At 49.9% G+C, this 13,768-nt stretch overlaps 1 protein-coding gene across 1 annotated transcript in view; it reads right to left on the minus strand.

The window, feature by feature from the left end:
• Positions 1-13,768, minus strand: part of tenm4 (teneurin transmembrane protein 4) — a gene marked incomplete at both ends in the record, with an annotated part of 154,725 nt that overhangs the window by 64,068 nt on the left and 76,889 nt on the right. Inside the window, 4 exon segments of the mRNA XM_079732971.1 lie at positions 131-347; positions 2,090-2,236; positions 7,213-7,239; positions 11,011-11,196. Of these exon segments, the coding sequence (XP_079589097.1) occupies positions 131-347; positions 2,090-2,236; positions 7,213-7,239; positions 11,011-11,196 (577 nt within the window).

Below are 13,768 nucleotides of genomic sequence, written 5' to 3' on the forward strand. Positions count from 1 at the left end.
TGCGCAGTCGCTACGTTGCGCAGACGCTACATTACGCATTTGGGTCGTGCCTCTGTGCTCCAGACTGTTTTGTCTGAGCTCGGCTGTAGCGTCTAGCCTGTGTCACGGCGTGTAGCCCGGGGTCTCCTACCTGCCGTCGAAGGGGTTGGCGGCGGGGATGACGTGGGTGCTCTCGCGGCCCACCAGGAAGCGCACGCGGTCGTAGAAGGACTGCAGGTTGCTGTGGGCGCTGGACACCTGGGTCTCCTGGATGATGTCCAGGGGGTCCGGGGAGCCCACGCAGAGCGCCGTGGAGTGGCAGGCGGACTGCAGACAGCAGTCTGGGTCCATGCAGTCCACCAGACCGTCTGACGGAGGGGGCAGGGGACCAGACACATGCACACACATACATGCACCCACACACACACACACACATGCACACACACACATACAAACACACACTCAGATTAAAAAAAAGCACCCGAGAGGAAACCATTACTTTAATTTAGCCCAAGTCCAATGACATAATGTTATTCTCTCGTTGCAATTTTTCCTGAACTCATTATTATTTTTAGGGGGGGTTTCAAGACAAGTTCATCACATGTTTGCTCCTAAAGAACGTCCCCACACATCCAGAGTCCCACCGCAGAACTTTTTGGGCTCTGTAATTCTCCAGGAATAATTGAAGATGCGGTGAGCTGCTGTATGTGTGTGTGAGTTGTACTTTTTCCTGAAGTGGGTCATTGTGCTCTCTACCCTTTGCTTTCAGGGGCCTTCCTAACCAGATGAGGGGGATATAAATACAACACTGGCTGTCAGGAGTCATTCACAGCCCTGCCTTTGCCCTGTTTTCATCAGTTCCTCTGTTGGGGAGTTGGTGACACAGAAGGGCCAGCTGGAGGGTTAACATGTATCTCGGAGACGGAACCAGGAGTGTGACTCACCTCAAGAACTTCAGAAGATAAAATGAAGACTTTCTGGGAAAAATCAGGTCGTAGGGCGGCGACTAGATGATTCAACTAAAACTACACCTACGATCAATACACCGGTACTTTTGCAACGTGTTATGTCTTGTCTTGTTATTGAATTCTGTTAGTTAGACCAATTCAGCATATAAAGTATTTTCCAGCTTGTGCTATCAGCCATGAACGTTTATAAGAAAATAATTATTTCTTATTTTATGTTATTTTTTAGGCCTTTATGGGCAGGACAGCAAAGAGAGACTGGAGAGTAGTTGTGAGAAGAGCGGGTATTGGTCCTAAATGTAGTTCAGGACCAAAGGTGGGAATCAAACCTGAGTCCCTTCAGTGCGTATTGCCTACATGCTTAGCACAGAGCCACCAAGCTGTAATGGTTCCCCTTATGCTTTTTCTTTTTTTTTTTATCGCAGACGTTTGGAAAAGCCTTGGAATAAGCCATACCAGAGAAGCAGTCACGTTTACAGATTAGCCCCTCAGGCTTGGAGTAGCCCCCTGCTTGGCTGTGTGTGTGTGTGTGTGTGTGTGTGTGTGTGTGTGTGCGTCTGCGTGCATGTGTGTGCATGTGCGTGTCTGGCTCCGCTCCATTGCTGTTTAAGAGCCCCAGACAGGGGCCGAGCTGTGGGTCCAAGACATGCGAGCGCCCCGGGGCCAGCCAGCGTGCTCTCTTTAATAAAGTCTAGGTGACACTGACTGGAAGCAATTCCTTCTGCCCAGCCGCCCAGGGAGGACAGCTGGTCCACCAGCCACAAGACCTGCTGGTCCCTGGCTGTGTACGTCTGTTTGTGTGTGTGTGTTTGTAAGAGTCTTGGTTTGTGTGTGTGTGTGAGTGTCTTGGTTTGTGTGTGTGTGTGTGTGTGTGTGTGTGTGTGTGTGTGTGTGTGTGTGTGTGTGAGTACGAGTCTAAGCGAGTATCCGTTCGTGCCAGGGCAGGGGTGTGATCATTTCAAAGTTGTTGATTTATTTTCTCATCTCATCCGCCAAGTCTAAATCGTGCTCTTAGTCTACACCCTCCCGGAGGGAGGCAAGGCTGGGGGGAGGGAAGAGGTAGGAGGGAGAGGAGGGAGAGCGAGAGAGGCGGCGGGGGTCACGCCGGCCCCTGACGGGGGGGTCCGTTTCCTGTAGGATATTACCTCCGTCGTTGTCCTTGACATCACCGCAGGCCGTTTCCATGGAGGTGTCACAGCCGTTGCCGCGCCAACCCAGCTGGCAGACGCAGTACCAGCCGCCGGTCCCCAGGGTGCACCGCCCGTTGCCGTTGCACAAGCCGGGGCAGCCCTCTGTGCAGAACACAAGACATGAGAGGGAGACGGCGTGAGGCTCTGTGTGGGCAGCGTACCAATGAGGCGCGGTCGGGAGAGAGGACGCAGACATCAGAGCGGGGGACAACGGGGAACAGAGCAGGAGATGACGATGGTGATGGGGATGATGATGAGGCTGATGGTGATGGTGGGAGGGGGAGGTGGTCTGTTGTCGGACCCTCCCTTGTTCTTCTTCTCCTCCTCCTCCTCCTTCCCTTCCCCTTCCCTCCCTTGCCAGAACACACAAAGCTTTATCGAGCGGTTTCTATAAGCGTAGAGAATAATTTTACGATTTTCAGCTTGGGCGGGGTGGGATTAATCAGATACACCTTTTGTACGGAGCGTCTCATATCCCCTTTGCAGTGAGAGAAAAAAGCAAAAATCTGATAAGGTGGGGGGGGGGAGGGGGTGGCTTCTCCTCAGTCAATATCCACTCATTTAATACAGTAGATTGGCCTGGACTTTACTCTATCCGCGTAATAAGTGCACTGGCGGTCATTGCGCGGGTGTCTGCGTCCGTAATTGGATCAGTTTCCCAGTGATTTCTAATACCGTCGCCATGGCGTGACTCGTGGGGGGGGGGGACGATGTTATGGCAGAAACAGAATGAATCACTGAATAGATTCATGTTAATGTCACCTGCTCTGGTTTACAGCAGGTGGAGGTGGTGGAGGTGGAGGAGGAGGAGGTGGAGGTGCTGGCGGTGGTGTTTGGGTTATTAAATACTTCTTAAGAGTGTTGTGAGAAAAATCCATAAAATCTCCTCAAAACGAGCTCCACACCCTCCTCCCGAAACCGCTCTAACAGGAAATTAAGGGGTGGGTCGGGAAAGTGTTTGATCTTATTTTGCCCGGGGGTTATCTGCGTTATTTAACCTTTATTTAACCAGGGAGATGCCTGTGTTTGCGTGTCTGTAGCACACCCACCCCCTCCATCCCCACCGACCCTTCCCTTGGAGACTGAAGGTGGAATGGGTGAGGGTGGAGGTAGGTTGAGAGTGATGGTGGTGATGGCGGCAGTGGAGCTGATGGCAGAGGGGCGCTGGTAAGTCATAACGATGGAGGGGGTTGGTGGGTGGGTGATGGAGGTGGGAGTCCTGATGGTGGAAGTGAACAGGTTAGGGTGGATGTAGTGGGGATGGTGGTGCTAGTAGTCCTGATGGTGGATGTAAACATGGGATGGTGGATGTAACGGGTGGTGCAGGGCCGGTGTTTGGGACCCAGTAGGGAGCCCAGAGTGAACTCTGGCGGTAGCTAAGACTTCACAAGGACAGGATATCAAAAGACTAGATCTCTGTACGACAACGTCTGGGTTTTGCGCGCGTGTGTGTGCATGTTTATGTGACTACATCACACATGAGTGCGTGTGTGTGTGTAAGGGGCGTCTATCTGCCAGGGTATAATTGGTATCCCCAGGATGAAGATGAGGCAGAGAGGGACATCAGCCGCTATCAAACGCTACATGGCGTAACGCACGATGTGTCGCGAGCACGACACCCGCGCATGAAAGGAGGGTGGAGGGAGGGGCGGGGAGGGTAGAGAGGGGGGAGGGCCATGGTGGTGACCCAGTTAGCCTCGACCGGTGGAGCTGGGGACCCTGTCTGGCTCGGTACCACTGTCCCCCAACACAATGAGCGAGAGACACTGTGAGAGATAGGAGGGAGAGAGAGAGAGGGAGAGAGAGAGAGAGCAAAAGACGGGGAGAGACAGGTACAAAGAGTGTGAGAGGAAGAGAGGTAGAAAAGAGAGGCAGGGAGACAGTGGGAGAGAGATTAATAGATATATAGATAGAGTGTGAGTGAGAGAGAGAGAGAGAGAGAGAGAGAGAGAGAGAGAGAGGGAGAGAGGAAGAGACAGTGAGAAAAAAAAGAGACAGGAGAGAGTGAGAGGAGGAGCAAGAGAGGTAGAAAAGTGAGACAAGGAGTCTGGGGAGAGAGACATATATAGGTAGAGAGTGGTAGGGAGAGAGTGGTAGAGAGAGAGGGAGGGAGAAGGAGACCGGGAAAGAGAGAACAGCGTGGGAGGGAAAGCAACAGAGAGAGAGTGAGAGATACAAAATGACAGAAATAGGGGGGGGGGGGGGGGGGGGGGGGTGAGGAGGCTAACAGAGATGGAGAGAGAGAGGCAGAGAAAGAGCCTACGATGCAGAGAAAGGGAGAATGAATGAAACAGAGAACAAAAGAACAGAGCAAGACAGACACAGCAACACAGAAAGCAGAGAGAAAAATAAAGAAACAGAGAGAGAGCGAGAGGGACAGAACAACAGCTAGAGGACAAGAGTACAAGAGAAGAGAAGGGGAGTGGGGAACCAGAGAAATGTTTCAAAGGGACAGAAATAATATGTGGCGGTGTGAAGGATAAAACGGAGGTTTGAAGAGGAGATGGCGCCAGACAAGCACACACAGAGAGAGAGGAAAGAGGAACTGTGTGTTTTTCAGTAGACGGTTATCTGAAAAACACTGCTGTTCAGCCTGACGTTGAGGTAACAGTCACATAGTGGTGCTTTATGTGACACGTTGACAACAAGGATTCACACCCTGTCAGCAGATCACTGAACAATAAAGGTGAAAACAAATGCACATCGCATTGCAGGCCGTCATGTCGCATTGTCGATAAAACACAATTTCAATAAAGCCCAGTGTTCCTGAGCTAACGGTAAACGAAATGGAGGCGCCTTGTGAAACAGTTAAACAAGTGGGGTAATATTTATTGAATATAATTGAACAGAGCACTTAAAAGAAACTCTTTTTTTACATTCTGACATGCTTTCACCTTAATAATAATAGTAATCATAATCATAATAAAATTGCAGTGTGTGTTTATCGCCACCAGTCCGGTAGCTAATGTTAGAAACACTTGGTTTGGCAGTTGAGGCAGATTCCGGAAGACAACCCGACTACCACACAGCACGAATCAAATAAAACAGTTGGCGGAGGAATAAAGGGAGGAAACTGCACGTGGAAAGAGAGTTCCCGCTCCATTTAAAGCTTGTTTTGCTAAAGCGCAGGACTGACTTGTGAAAGGTTAATGTCTTTAGTGAACCCCGTGCCTCCTGGACACAGAGGGCGAGGTGGTGGCCGGGTCCTTATCCAGCAAGTGGTCAAACAAGGGAGTTTATACCCCGACCAGTGGACGAGGAGGGTGATTCACCACGTACGCTTATCACACGGATAAATAAAGAGACACCCCCGCCTTGGCACAGAACCACCTTAATTGGCAGCTCTTCCCCAGCAAGAGTTAGAGGGGGTGAAGAGAAGAGAAGAGACGGAGAGAGAGAGCGAGAGAGAGAGAGAGAGAGAGAGAGAGAGAGAGAGAGAGAGAGAAGAGAGGGAGGAAGGGAGAGAGAAGGAGAAGATAGAGGGGGACTTACGAGAAAGAGAAGGGAGAGAGGGAGGGAGAGAGAGAGAGAGGGGGAGAGAGAGCGGGAGAGAGAGTGAGAGAGAGACTCAAAGAACAAGAGAAAAAGACCCCACTGAGTTCCACCCCAGCCTATACGAGTACATACTTCCCAACCCTCCTGATTTTCCCAGGATAGTCCTGGTGTTGACTGTCCTCACATGGTAGTCACCTGGAGACTTAATTCTTCACAGGGCTGTATTGTTTAAATTATTCCCAATATGCCTCTTGTTTCTACGTGGCTGGGGATTGTCTGTAATATTTAGTCTGCGAGGGCTTAGCTAGCTACACACTTCAGCGACAACGTGAAGAAAATGGATCCAAAAATGGACAAGAACTACAGCATGGCAATTGTTTTTAGTGGATATATATATCTATCCTGGGTAACAAAAAATATTTTTCAAACAGATTTCCTGCCTGTTTCTTATTTTGTGATTCACATCCTTAAAAACTCACTACAGTGCAGGAAAGGAAGTCTGTGAAACAGATCTCTTTTTTCGGTGGGAAGAAGCCCCAGACACCCCATGGTGGTTCTGGAAAGACTCTCCCAAGGCGGTGGGCTCAAGGTTGGCTGGTGTGTCTGAGTGTCTGAGCGTTGGGCCGCCGGTGATTCGGGGGGGAGGGGCTCTGTCTCAAGCTGGTCTGTGGCCATGTGGTCCATTACCAAGGACAGGGGGAGACCGAGGTCCACTGGAGGCCTAGGGCCTCCAACCCCCCCCCCCCCCCCCCCCACACACACACACACACACACAGACCAGCACCACCAGCACCACCAGCACCGCCTCCACCAGGGAACCAAGCAGAGCATGCAGTCTTTTAATTAGGGAGGCTGTGTCCTCAGCACCCCTCAGACCCTGCTCAGAGCACCACGCTGATCCATAATACATGGAGACAGCCCCCCATCCCGTCTCTTTTAACCTCCTCAACCCAGCGTTCTCTTTGTTGTGGCAATCAGTAGTGGACAGGTGCCACTTCCGGCTTTCTACAAAGTAAAAGTCCTCCACAGGGGGGAAATGGGTCAACCACTTGAAATTTTGGAGCGACAGTTCAGGGGATTTTTACTTCTCTCAAACAGGAGCCCCAGAATGAACGTGTTTAAGGGAAAATCGAACCGCAAAATGATTCACTGAGTTCCCCAGTCAAAGAATCCCTTAAATAATGCTCCAGCCCCTTTTGACATTTAGCCTGGCCTACTCTCTGCAGTTCAACAAAAGTTAAACCAATGAGCGAGCCAGAGTTGGCGTTACCTTGGAGACCCCGTTGAAGCCTGAGGGATGCTCAAGCTAAGTTTAGTTTAAGTTTAAGATTTGCGACATTGTTTAACGACAATGACAACGACATGTCCGACGGGAGTGGAAGGGATGATGGTGTTGACGATGGGAGGGTGATTGGAGGGATCGGGGTGCACTTGTTTTGTGTACATTTGCCATCTGAGGGGTGGGGCGGGGTAGGAGGGGGGAGGGGGGGGGGGGTGCATGTGTGAATGACTTTCTGATGGAGAGAAAGGCAGAGAAGGGAATACAAAGGAAGGAGGGAGGAAGGAAGGAGGAAATGCCATACCTTTCACTACCTTATCCAGATAGTGAGCTTAGGGAGATAAAACACAGGACATATAAGGGGAGGCTGAACAGTGATGCTGCCATGAGCCCACAGCCGGGGCCAGCGGTGTTAGTTCACGCTACACGAGGTCAAGGGTCAATGCACAAGACAGGGAGACGGAGCGCGTGCAGTAGCCGGGACAGCAAACCGTGCAGAGCAACGACGCACAACGGACGGACAAAACACAGACAAGCAAACACACAAACAGCCACACACACACACACACACACACACACACACACACACAAACACACACTAACACACACACACACACACACACACACACACACACACACACACACACACACAAACACAGACAAAGAGGGACAGCAGTGAGGTTGGAGAGAACGTGAGAAAAGGAGTGAGAGAAAGAGAGAGAGGGTAAGAGACAGGGGAGTGGAGGAAGAGGTGAGGGAATATAAGGGAGAGTGAACGAAAGAGAGAGATAGAGGGTGAGAGTGATGGTGTTAGAGAGAGCAAGGGAGAAGTGAAGAGGATAGTGATTATTATGGAGTCTGAGGAGAGAGAGAGAGAGAGAGAGAGAGAGAGAGAGAGAGAGAGAGTGCGAGGGAGAGAGAGCGCGAGCGAGTGAGTGAAAGAGAGGGGTGAGGATTAAAATACAGAAATACAGAAAACCAGACAGGCGGAAGGAGAGAGAAGAGGAAGAAGAGATCAGAAGGAAACGTTTCAAACCCCTGTCATCATCAACGTAGCGACAGCAGTGCATCCTGGGTAGTATTCTGCCCCCAACGTTACCGATGCACACATGCCACCAGCAAAGAGAATAATCGTACGGGAGGTCAGGATGTTTTACTAAAAGGTTTAATCTGCTCCACCTCTGTGGATGGAGAGGTCTGAGTCAGGTCCACACTGCAGGTGGAGGGGATGGGGGGGGGTGCTCAACAATGAAATTGATTTAAATGGAAGCTTTCGGGCTTCTAATGGACACCGGTGAGGGATATTCTAGCCGAGGGAGCCAGGATTGCAATATGGCACTTACAAAAGGCTCATCAATAATGCAAGACCTCTGTATTAAACATTCACCCAGCCAGGGTCGGGCCCGTGTCTTCAGCTGGTCCCACACTGCAGTGCGGGGGCCGTACTATGAGCCGGAGAGTGTATCCCCACCTCCCCTCCACCCCCAGGTAGAAAAATAATCTTTATTTATCATATTATATTTTAGAAATGTTTTCACCTATAGCAATAGCTGACGTTTTATTAATTCTCCCCTTCGCACTCTAGTGTCTCGAGCCCCAAAGAAGGGCGGGAAAACTCGCCCTTTGTGGTCCTACCCACTCTCTCTCTTTTCTCTCGCTCTCGTTCTCTCTCTCTTTTCCTTGGATTCTGATTGGCTAGTCCAGGGAGATCCCGAGCGGCCGAGCATGTTATGTTACGACTGAACGGAGAAGAAAAGAGAAGGAGGGAAGGGGGAGAGGAGGGGAGGGGACAAGGGGAGGGGGGATGAGGCGAGAGGAGCATGGGGAGAGGGGGGAGGAGAGGAGGAGAGGTATAGAGGTGAGGAGAAAGGAGGAGGAGACAGGAAATGGGAGAAGCGGGGAGGAAAGAGAGGGGAGAGGTGGGAAGGACAGGGGATGGGAGGTAAAGAGAGGAGGGGAGAGGAGGGAAGGAGAAAATGGCAATAGGGGAGGACAGAGGGGGAAAAAGAAAAAAGAGAATGTGAAAGGGGTTGAGGAAAGTTGAGAAGAGGTGGCGCAGACGGAATTGAGGGAGAGGAGAGGAGAGAGAAAAAGAGGGAAGGGGAGGGGTGGGAATGGGCAGTGGGGTTGAGGAGAGAATTTTGAAGAAAAGTTGAATCAAAGCATAGATGGCAGGAATAATATAGAAGACTGAAAGCAGGAAAGAAGAGAGGAGGAGGAAAAAGAGTGAGAGTAAATGATAGAAGAGGAACAAACAGAACCGAAAAGGGGGGAACATAAGCCAACAAAGGACAGAGCCGTGGTTGACAGAAGTCAACAGCAGACTGTGGGGAGCTGGACACACAGCAGAGCAAGCAGCCCAGACCTTGTGTTCCACGCAGACATTGTCGAGAGCGTCAAGTATGGATTGAAAGGCATCGAGACAGGAAGTGGTTCAGAACGCTTTGCTTCTCCTCCACAATAGAAGCCCGCTACGGGAGGTGCATCCCATCAGAATCCACCGCACGACACTAAATGACATGTAGCCAACACCTGTATGGCAACGTTCTTCTAAACCGCCAACTGCCAAATACCACATATCTGCCACCCGACTCAACACTGAACTGAAAAACAGAAAATAGAAAAGATCTTGCACAATTCTTTTTTGGGTAGATGGCATTTCAAAAGAAGGAGAACAAGAAAAAAACGATGCGTTATGTAGTTGAATACAGACGGGGTAGGGCTGTAGTTGTGTGTTGTTACTGGAAAGTGCTCGATTTATGTTGACACATTCGACAGTTACCTATTGACGTTGTGTGTTGGTGCTGGCCCGTCAAAATAAAAGCTCTCTTGGGCTCTGAACTGCAAATGTCATCCATCTTTACAAGATCTTCACTCCAGCTCTTGACGAGACCCGTGTATTTTCCTTTGTACAACACAACGGTTCTGTAAACACCCTTCTAACTGCAAGGAGTTTTTAGGACAATTTCTTGGCATTTACATGCTGTTCTCCGCCATAACAAATATTGTATCTTAAAGACAGAGAAAGAATATTTGTCAAGGTTTGCGAAAACGGATGACACCTTCTGGAGTTTTAAAATCATTGTATTTAGTTGTGAAATTGATGACCTTTTAAAGATGGATATTTTAAGAAGTCTAGCCCAAGCCAGCGCTATTATTTAGTTTGTTTCCCAATAGGACACAAGACTGCCATTTAGTTTATAAAGAAATGGACAGCCACAGCACCAAGATCATTAACTGTCAACCTGTAATCCATAGAAAGCAGCAGAAAACTACGGAACCCAGATTTACTGAACAGCATCTCAAACTTTAGCCTAGTCTTCCAAATCTTGTCTAGATGTTGAGTTTATGTTTTGACAGGTCACACAAAGACCCCTAAGAGAAAATTCAACCCAGGTTTCCCTGACAGTTGAGGATATTCATTCTATTAAAACGTATCCTAGTTAAATCTTCACAGAAATCACTGTCAGAGGGTCTGTTGGCAATTATTAGACTTTTCTTCACACTGCATAAAATAATGTGAGAGGTTGACCTGCTGGAGATGGCTGCCCTGTCAGCATTAGAAATCAACAGAAATTTCCACGGGAACAGATGAAGAGGAAGAGGAGGAGGAGGAGGAGGAGAAGGGGAGGAGGAGTGAAACTGAAAGGACATTCTCACATTAAAATGCATGAAGACGAGCCTCAGATCCTTGAGCAAACCTGTTCATGCTTTACCGCGTCGCACAAATTCAATTAAGCATGCTTCCCCTTTTGTTCTGCAACTGGACCCCTCCACCACACACACACACACACACACACACACACACACACACACACACACACACACACACACACACACACGCACACACACACACACACACACACTCTCTGAGAAGCAGTCCTTGCTTTTATCCACATTTACATCCAAACACACGCTCACACACACACATACACAAATGCATGCATGAACACACACACACACACACACACACACACACACACACACACACACAGTTTGCATGCACACACACACACACACACACATGCATGCATACAACCCACCCACACACGCACACCAACACCATTCAAACACCCACCACCCCCCCCACTGTGTGTCCTACCGATGGTGCAGTGCTCTCCGTTCCAGCCGGGGCTGCATTCACAGCGGCCGTCTCGGCAGGTCCCGTGTTCGCTGCAGCGGGGGTGGCAGGCTCGCTGGTCACAGGCCGCGCCCCCCCAGCCGTCCTCGCAGCGGCAGCTGCCGGACACGCACACGCCGTGGCCGCCACAGTCGGCTGCACAAATCTCTGTGGGAGTGGGGGAGAGAGAGAGAGGGGGGGAGAGAGAGAGAGAGAGAGGGAGGAGGGGTGGGAAAAAAGAGAGATGGAAGCGACAGACGGAGGAGGAAGGTGTCGGGATGGGGTGGGTGGGTGGGGGGGGGGGGGGGGGGGGGGGATGTGATGGGACGAGGGCAACAGGGTGGAGAGGAGACAAATCGGGGGGTTATTGTGGAGTCACCGTCGCCACGCTCCGCTACCTTGTCTGAGGGCCTGAAAGGACATTCCTAAGGCTCATTTGTTGGGGGGGGGGGGGAGAGTGAGGTCGACCTCTTAAGTTCCTTAAGAAACCGCTACGCATGTGAGGATATATCAAATAATAAATATATTCAGCTCTATGGTTCACATGTATTCGGAGAGAAATTGTTAGCTGCACAACTGTACACTGCTCTATCAACGCACATTTCAACCGCCAACATACCCATCCCCCCTACTCAAAAACAAAATCTGAAAACAGAAAATCCTACTTGCCATCTTTTTCGATTGAGTGCATTTTTTAAACCAAGAAAAAACAATGAATCATTCGCTCTGAAATAGAACATATTTGGGGAGACAACGTTAATTACTAAATCGTTGATTACAGAATCGGTCTCCCTGGTGAGTCAGTCAGATATTACCTCGACCGTGTCGGGGATACTGCTGTTTTTGATTTGAATCCATTTAATGCATTTTCTTCGGTCTGATACGTCGTAGGCATGGCATTTATACTATGAAAACATGGGGGGGGTTCTCCACAAGGCTAACAGGCAGCTGAGGAGGATGCTTTATTTCTCCAGAGCACAGCTTCCTCCGCGCACCACTAACTAAACCTGGCTTATTATTTATTATCCCAACAGACAGACAGAGAGAGAGAGGGAGAGCGAGAGCAACGCGAGAGCGAGCGCGAGAGCGAGAGAGAGTGAGAGAGATGAGAATGAAAGGGCTAAAAGAACTCTGTGACCGCCAATTTCACTCCACCGCCATAACCATCCTCCCAATCCACCTCAACCCCACCTCTAACACCATTATAAACAACACCGCCACACAAAACAAACACAATGAACACCACCTCCTCCGACATCACCACTCTCACAACACCATAATCACCACACTCTTCAGGACCATCAACAGAACCACCTACACCTCCACCACCCCTACCAATATCTCCACCCCCACCACCTCCACAATGACCATCACTAATCCTACTACCTCCTCTACCGTCCCCTGCACCAACACCACGATGACCACCACACCACATTCTACCAACACCACCACCACCTCCACGATGACCACCACACCACATTCTACCAACACCACCATCACCTCCACGATGACCACCACACCACATTCTACCAACACCACCACCACCTCCACGATGACCACCACACCACATTCTACCAACACCACCATCACCTCCACGATGACCATCACCACATTCTACCAACACCACCACCACGATGACCATCACACCACATTCTACCAACACCACCACCACCTCCACGATGACCATCACACCACATTCTACCAACACCACCACCACCTCCACGATGACCATCACACCACATTCTACCAACACCACCACCACCTCCACAATGACCATCATCTCTACCGTCCCCTCCACCAACACCACGATGACCACCACACCACAGCCATCTCCACCACCACAGGACTAACAGGGCCGGAGCGGCGAGAGACGCACGCGTCCCCACGTGGCGACGGGCGAACGTGTGGGATCCTCATTGAGATGCGGACCTCTTCATTAAGCGGCCTGTCTGCCATAATGATTACCCAACGCATTGCAACGGGGAGGCCTCTCGGAACAGCGGCCCCGCGTGTGTGTTCCTGTCTCCTTATTAAGGAGCCCCCTACGCGGGGAGGACCACGGGGGACAGCCACGCCGCCTCACTCTGCTAATGACTCACTTAGCGCCTCCGACGCTTCATTATTACCATGATGTCAGCACGCCGCATACTTCATTGATTGAGTCCAACTTCTTTTTTTTTCTCTTTTCATAAGTGCGTGACAAAATACCCTACCCGCTGAAAGAACCATCCCATTCAGTTTTTGAATACAATCCTTACTTCGGAACGGAACGATGTTCATATTTTTTTTTGCCGGAGTCCACTCAATTTAAAAACATGATTTAGTCAAAGGGTATAAAAAAAGAAGATTGCCGGTAATTCATTCAGTTGCTTATATTCTCTCTTTAAAGCGCTCTCTCCCTTGCTCTCTCCCTTGCTCTCTCTCTTGCTCTCTCTCTTGCTCCTACTTTACCACACACAGCTTGTTTAAATAATAAATATTTAATAATTTGGCAGCACATAGAACTTTGGCTATAATTCCGACCCCTCTCCCACCCTCTCTCACCACCCACACCTCCCTATCTTTTCATGAGGAACAGCTCATTGTGAAATACCGTGTTTTCCTGAAAATATGAGCAATTTACCCTTTTCGGCGTAAATAAAATACAAGATAAATCGACATGATTCCATTTGGAGTTGAAACCTAATCATGAAAAATGATCATCCTAACAACACCACTTACAGTGTCACATACAAAAGAG

This window comes from Pollachius pollachius, assembly GCF_949987615.1.
Source record: "Pollachius pollachius genome assembly, chromosome: 3".
NCBI classification, from domain to species: Eukaryota; Metazoa; Chordata; class Actinopteri; order Gadiformes; family Gadidae; genus Pollachius; species Pollachius pollachius.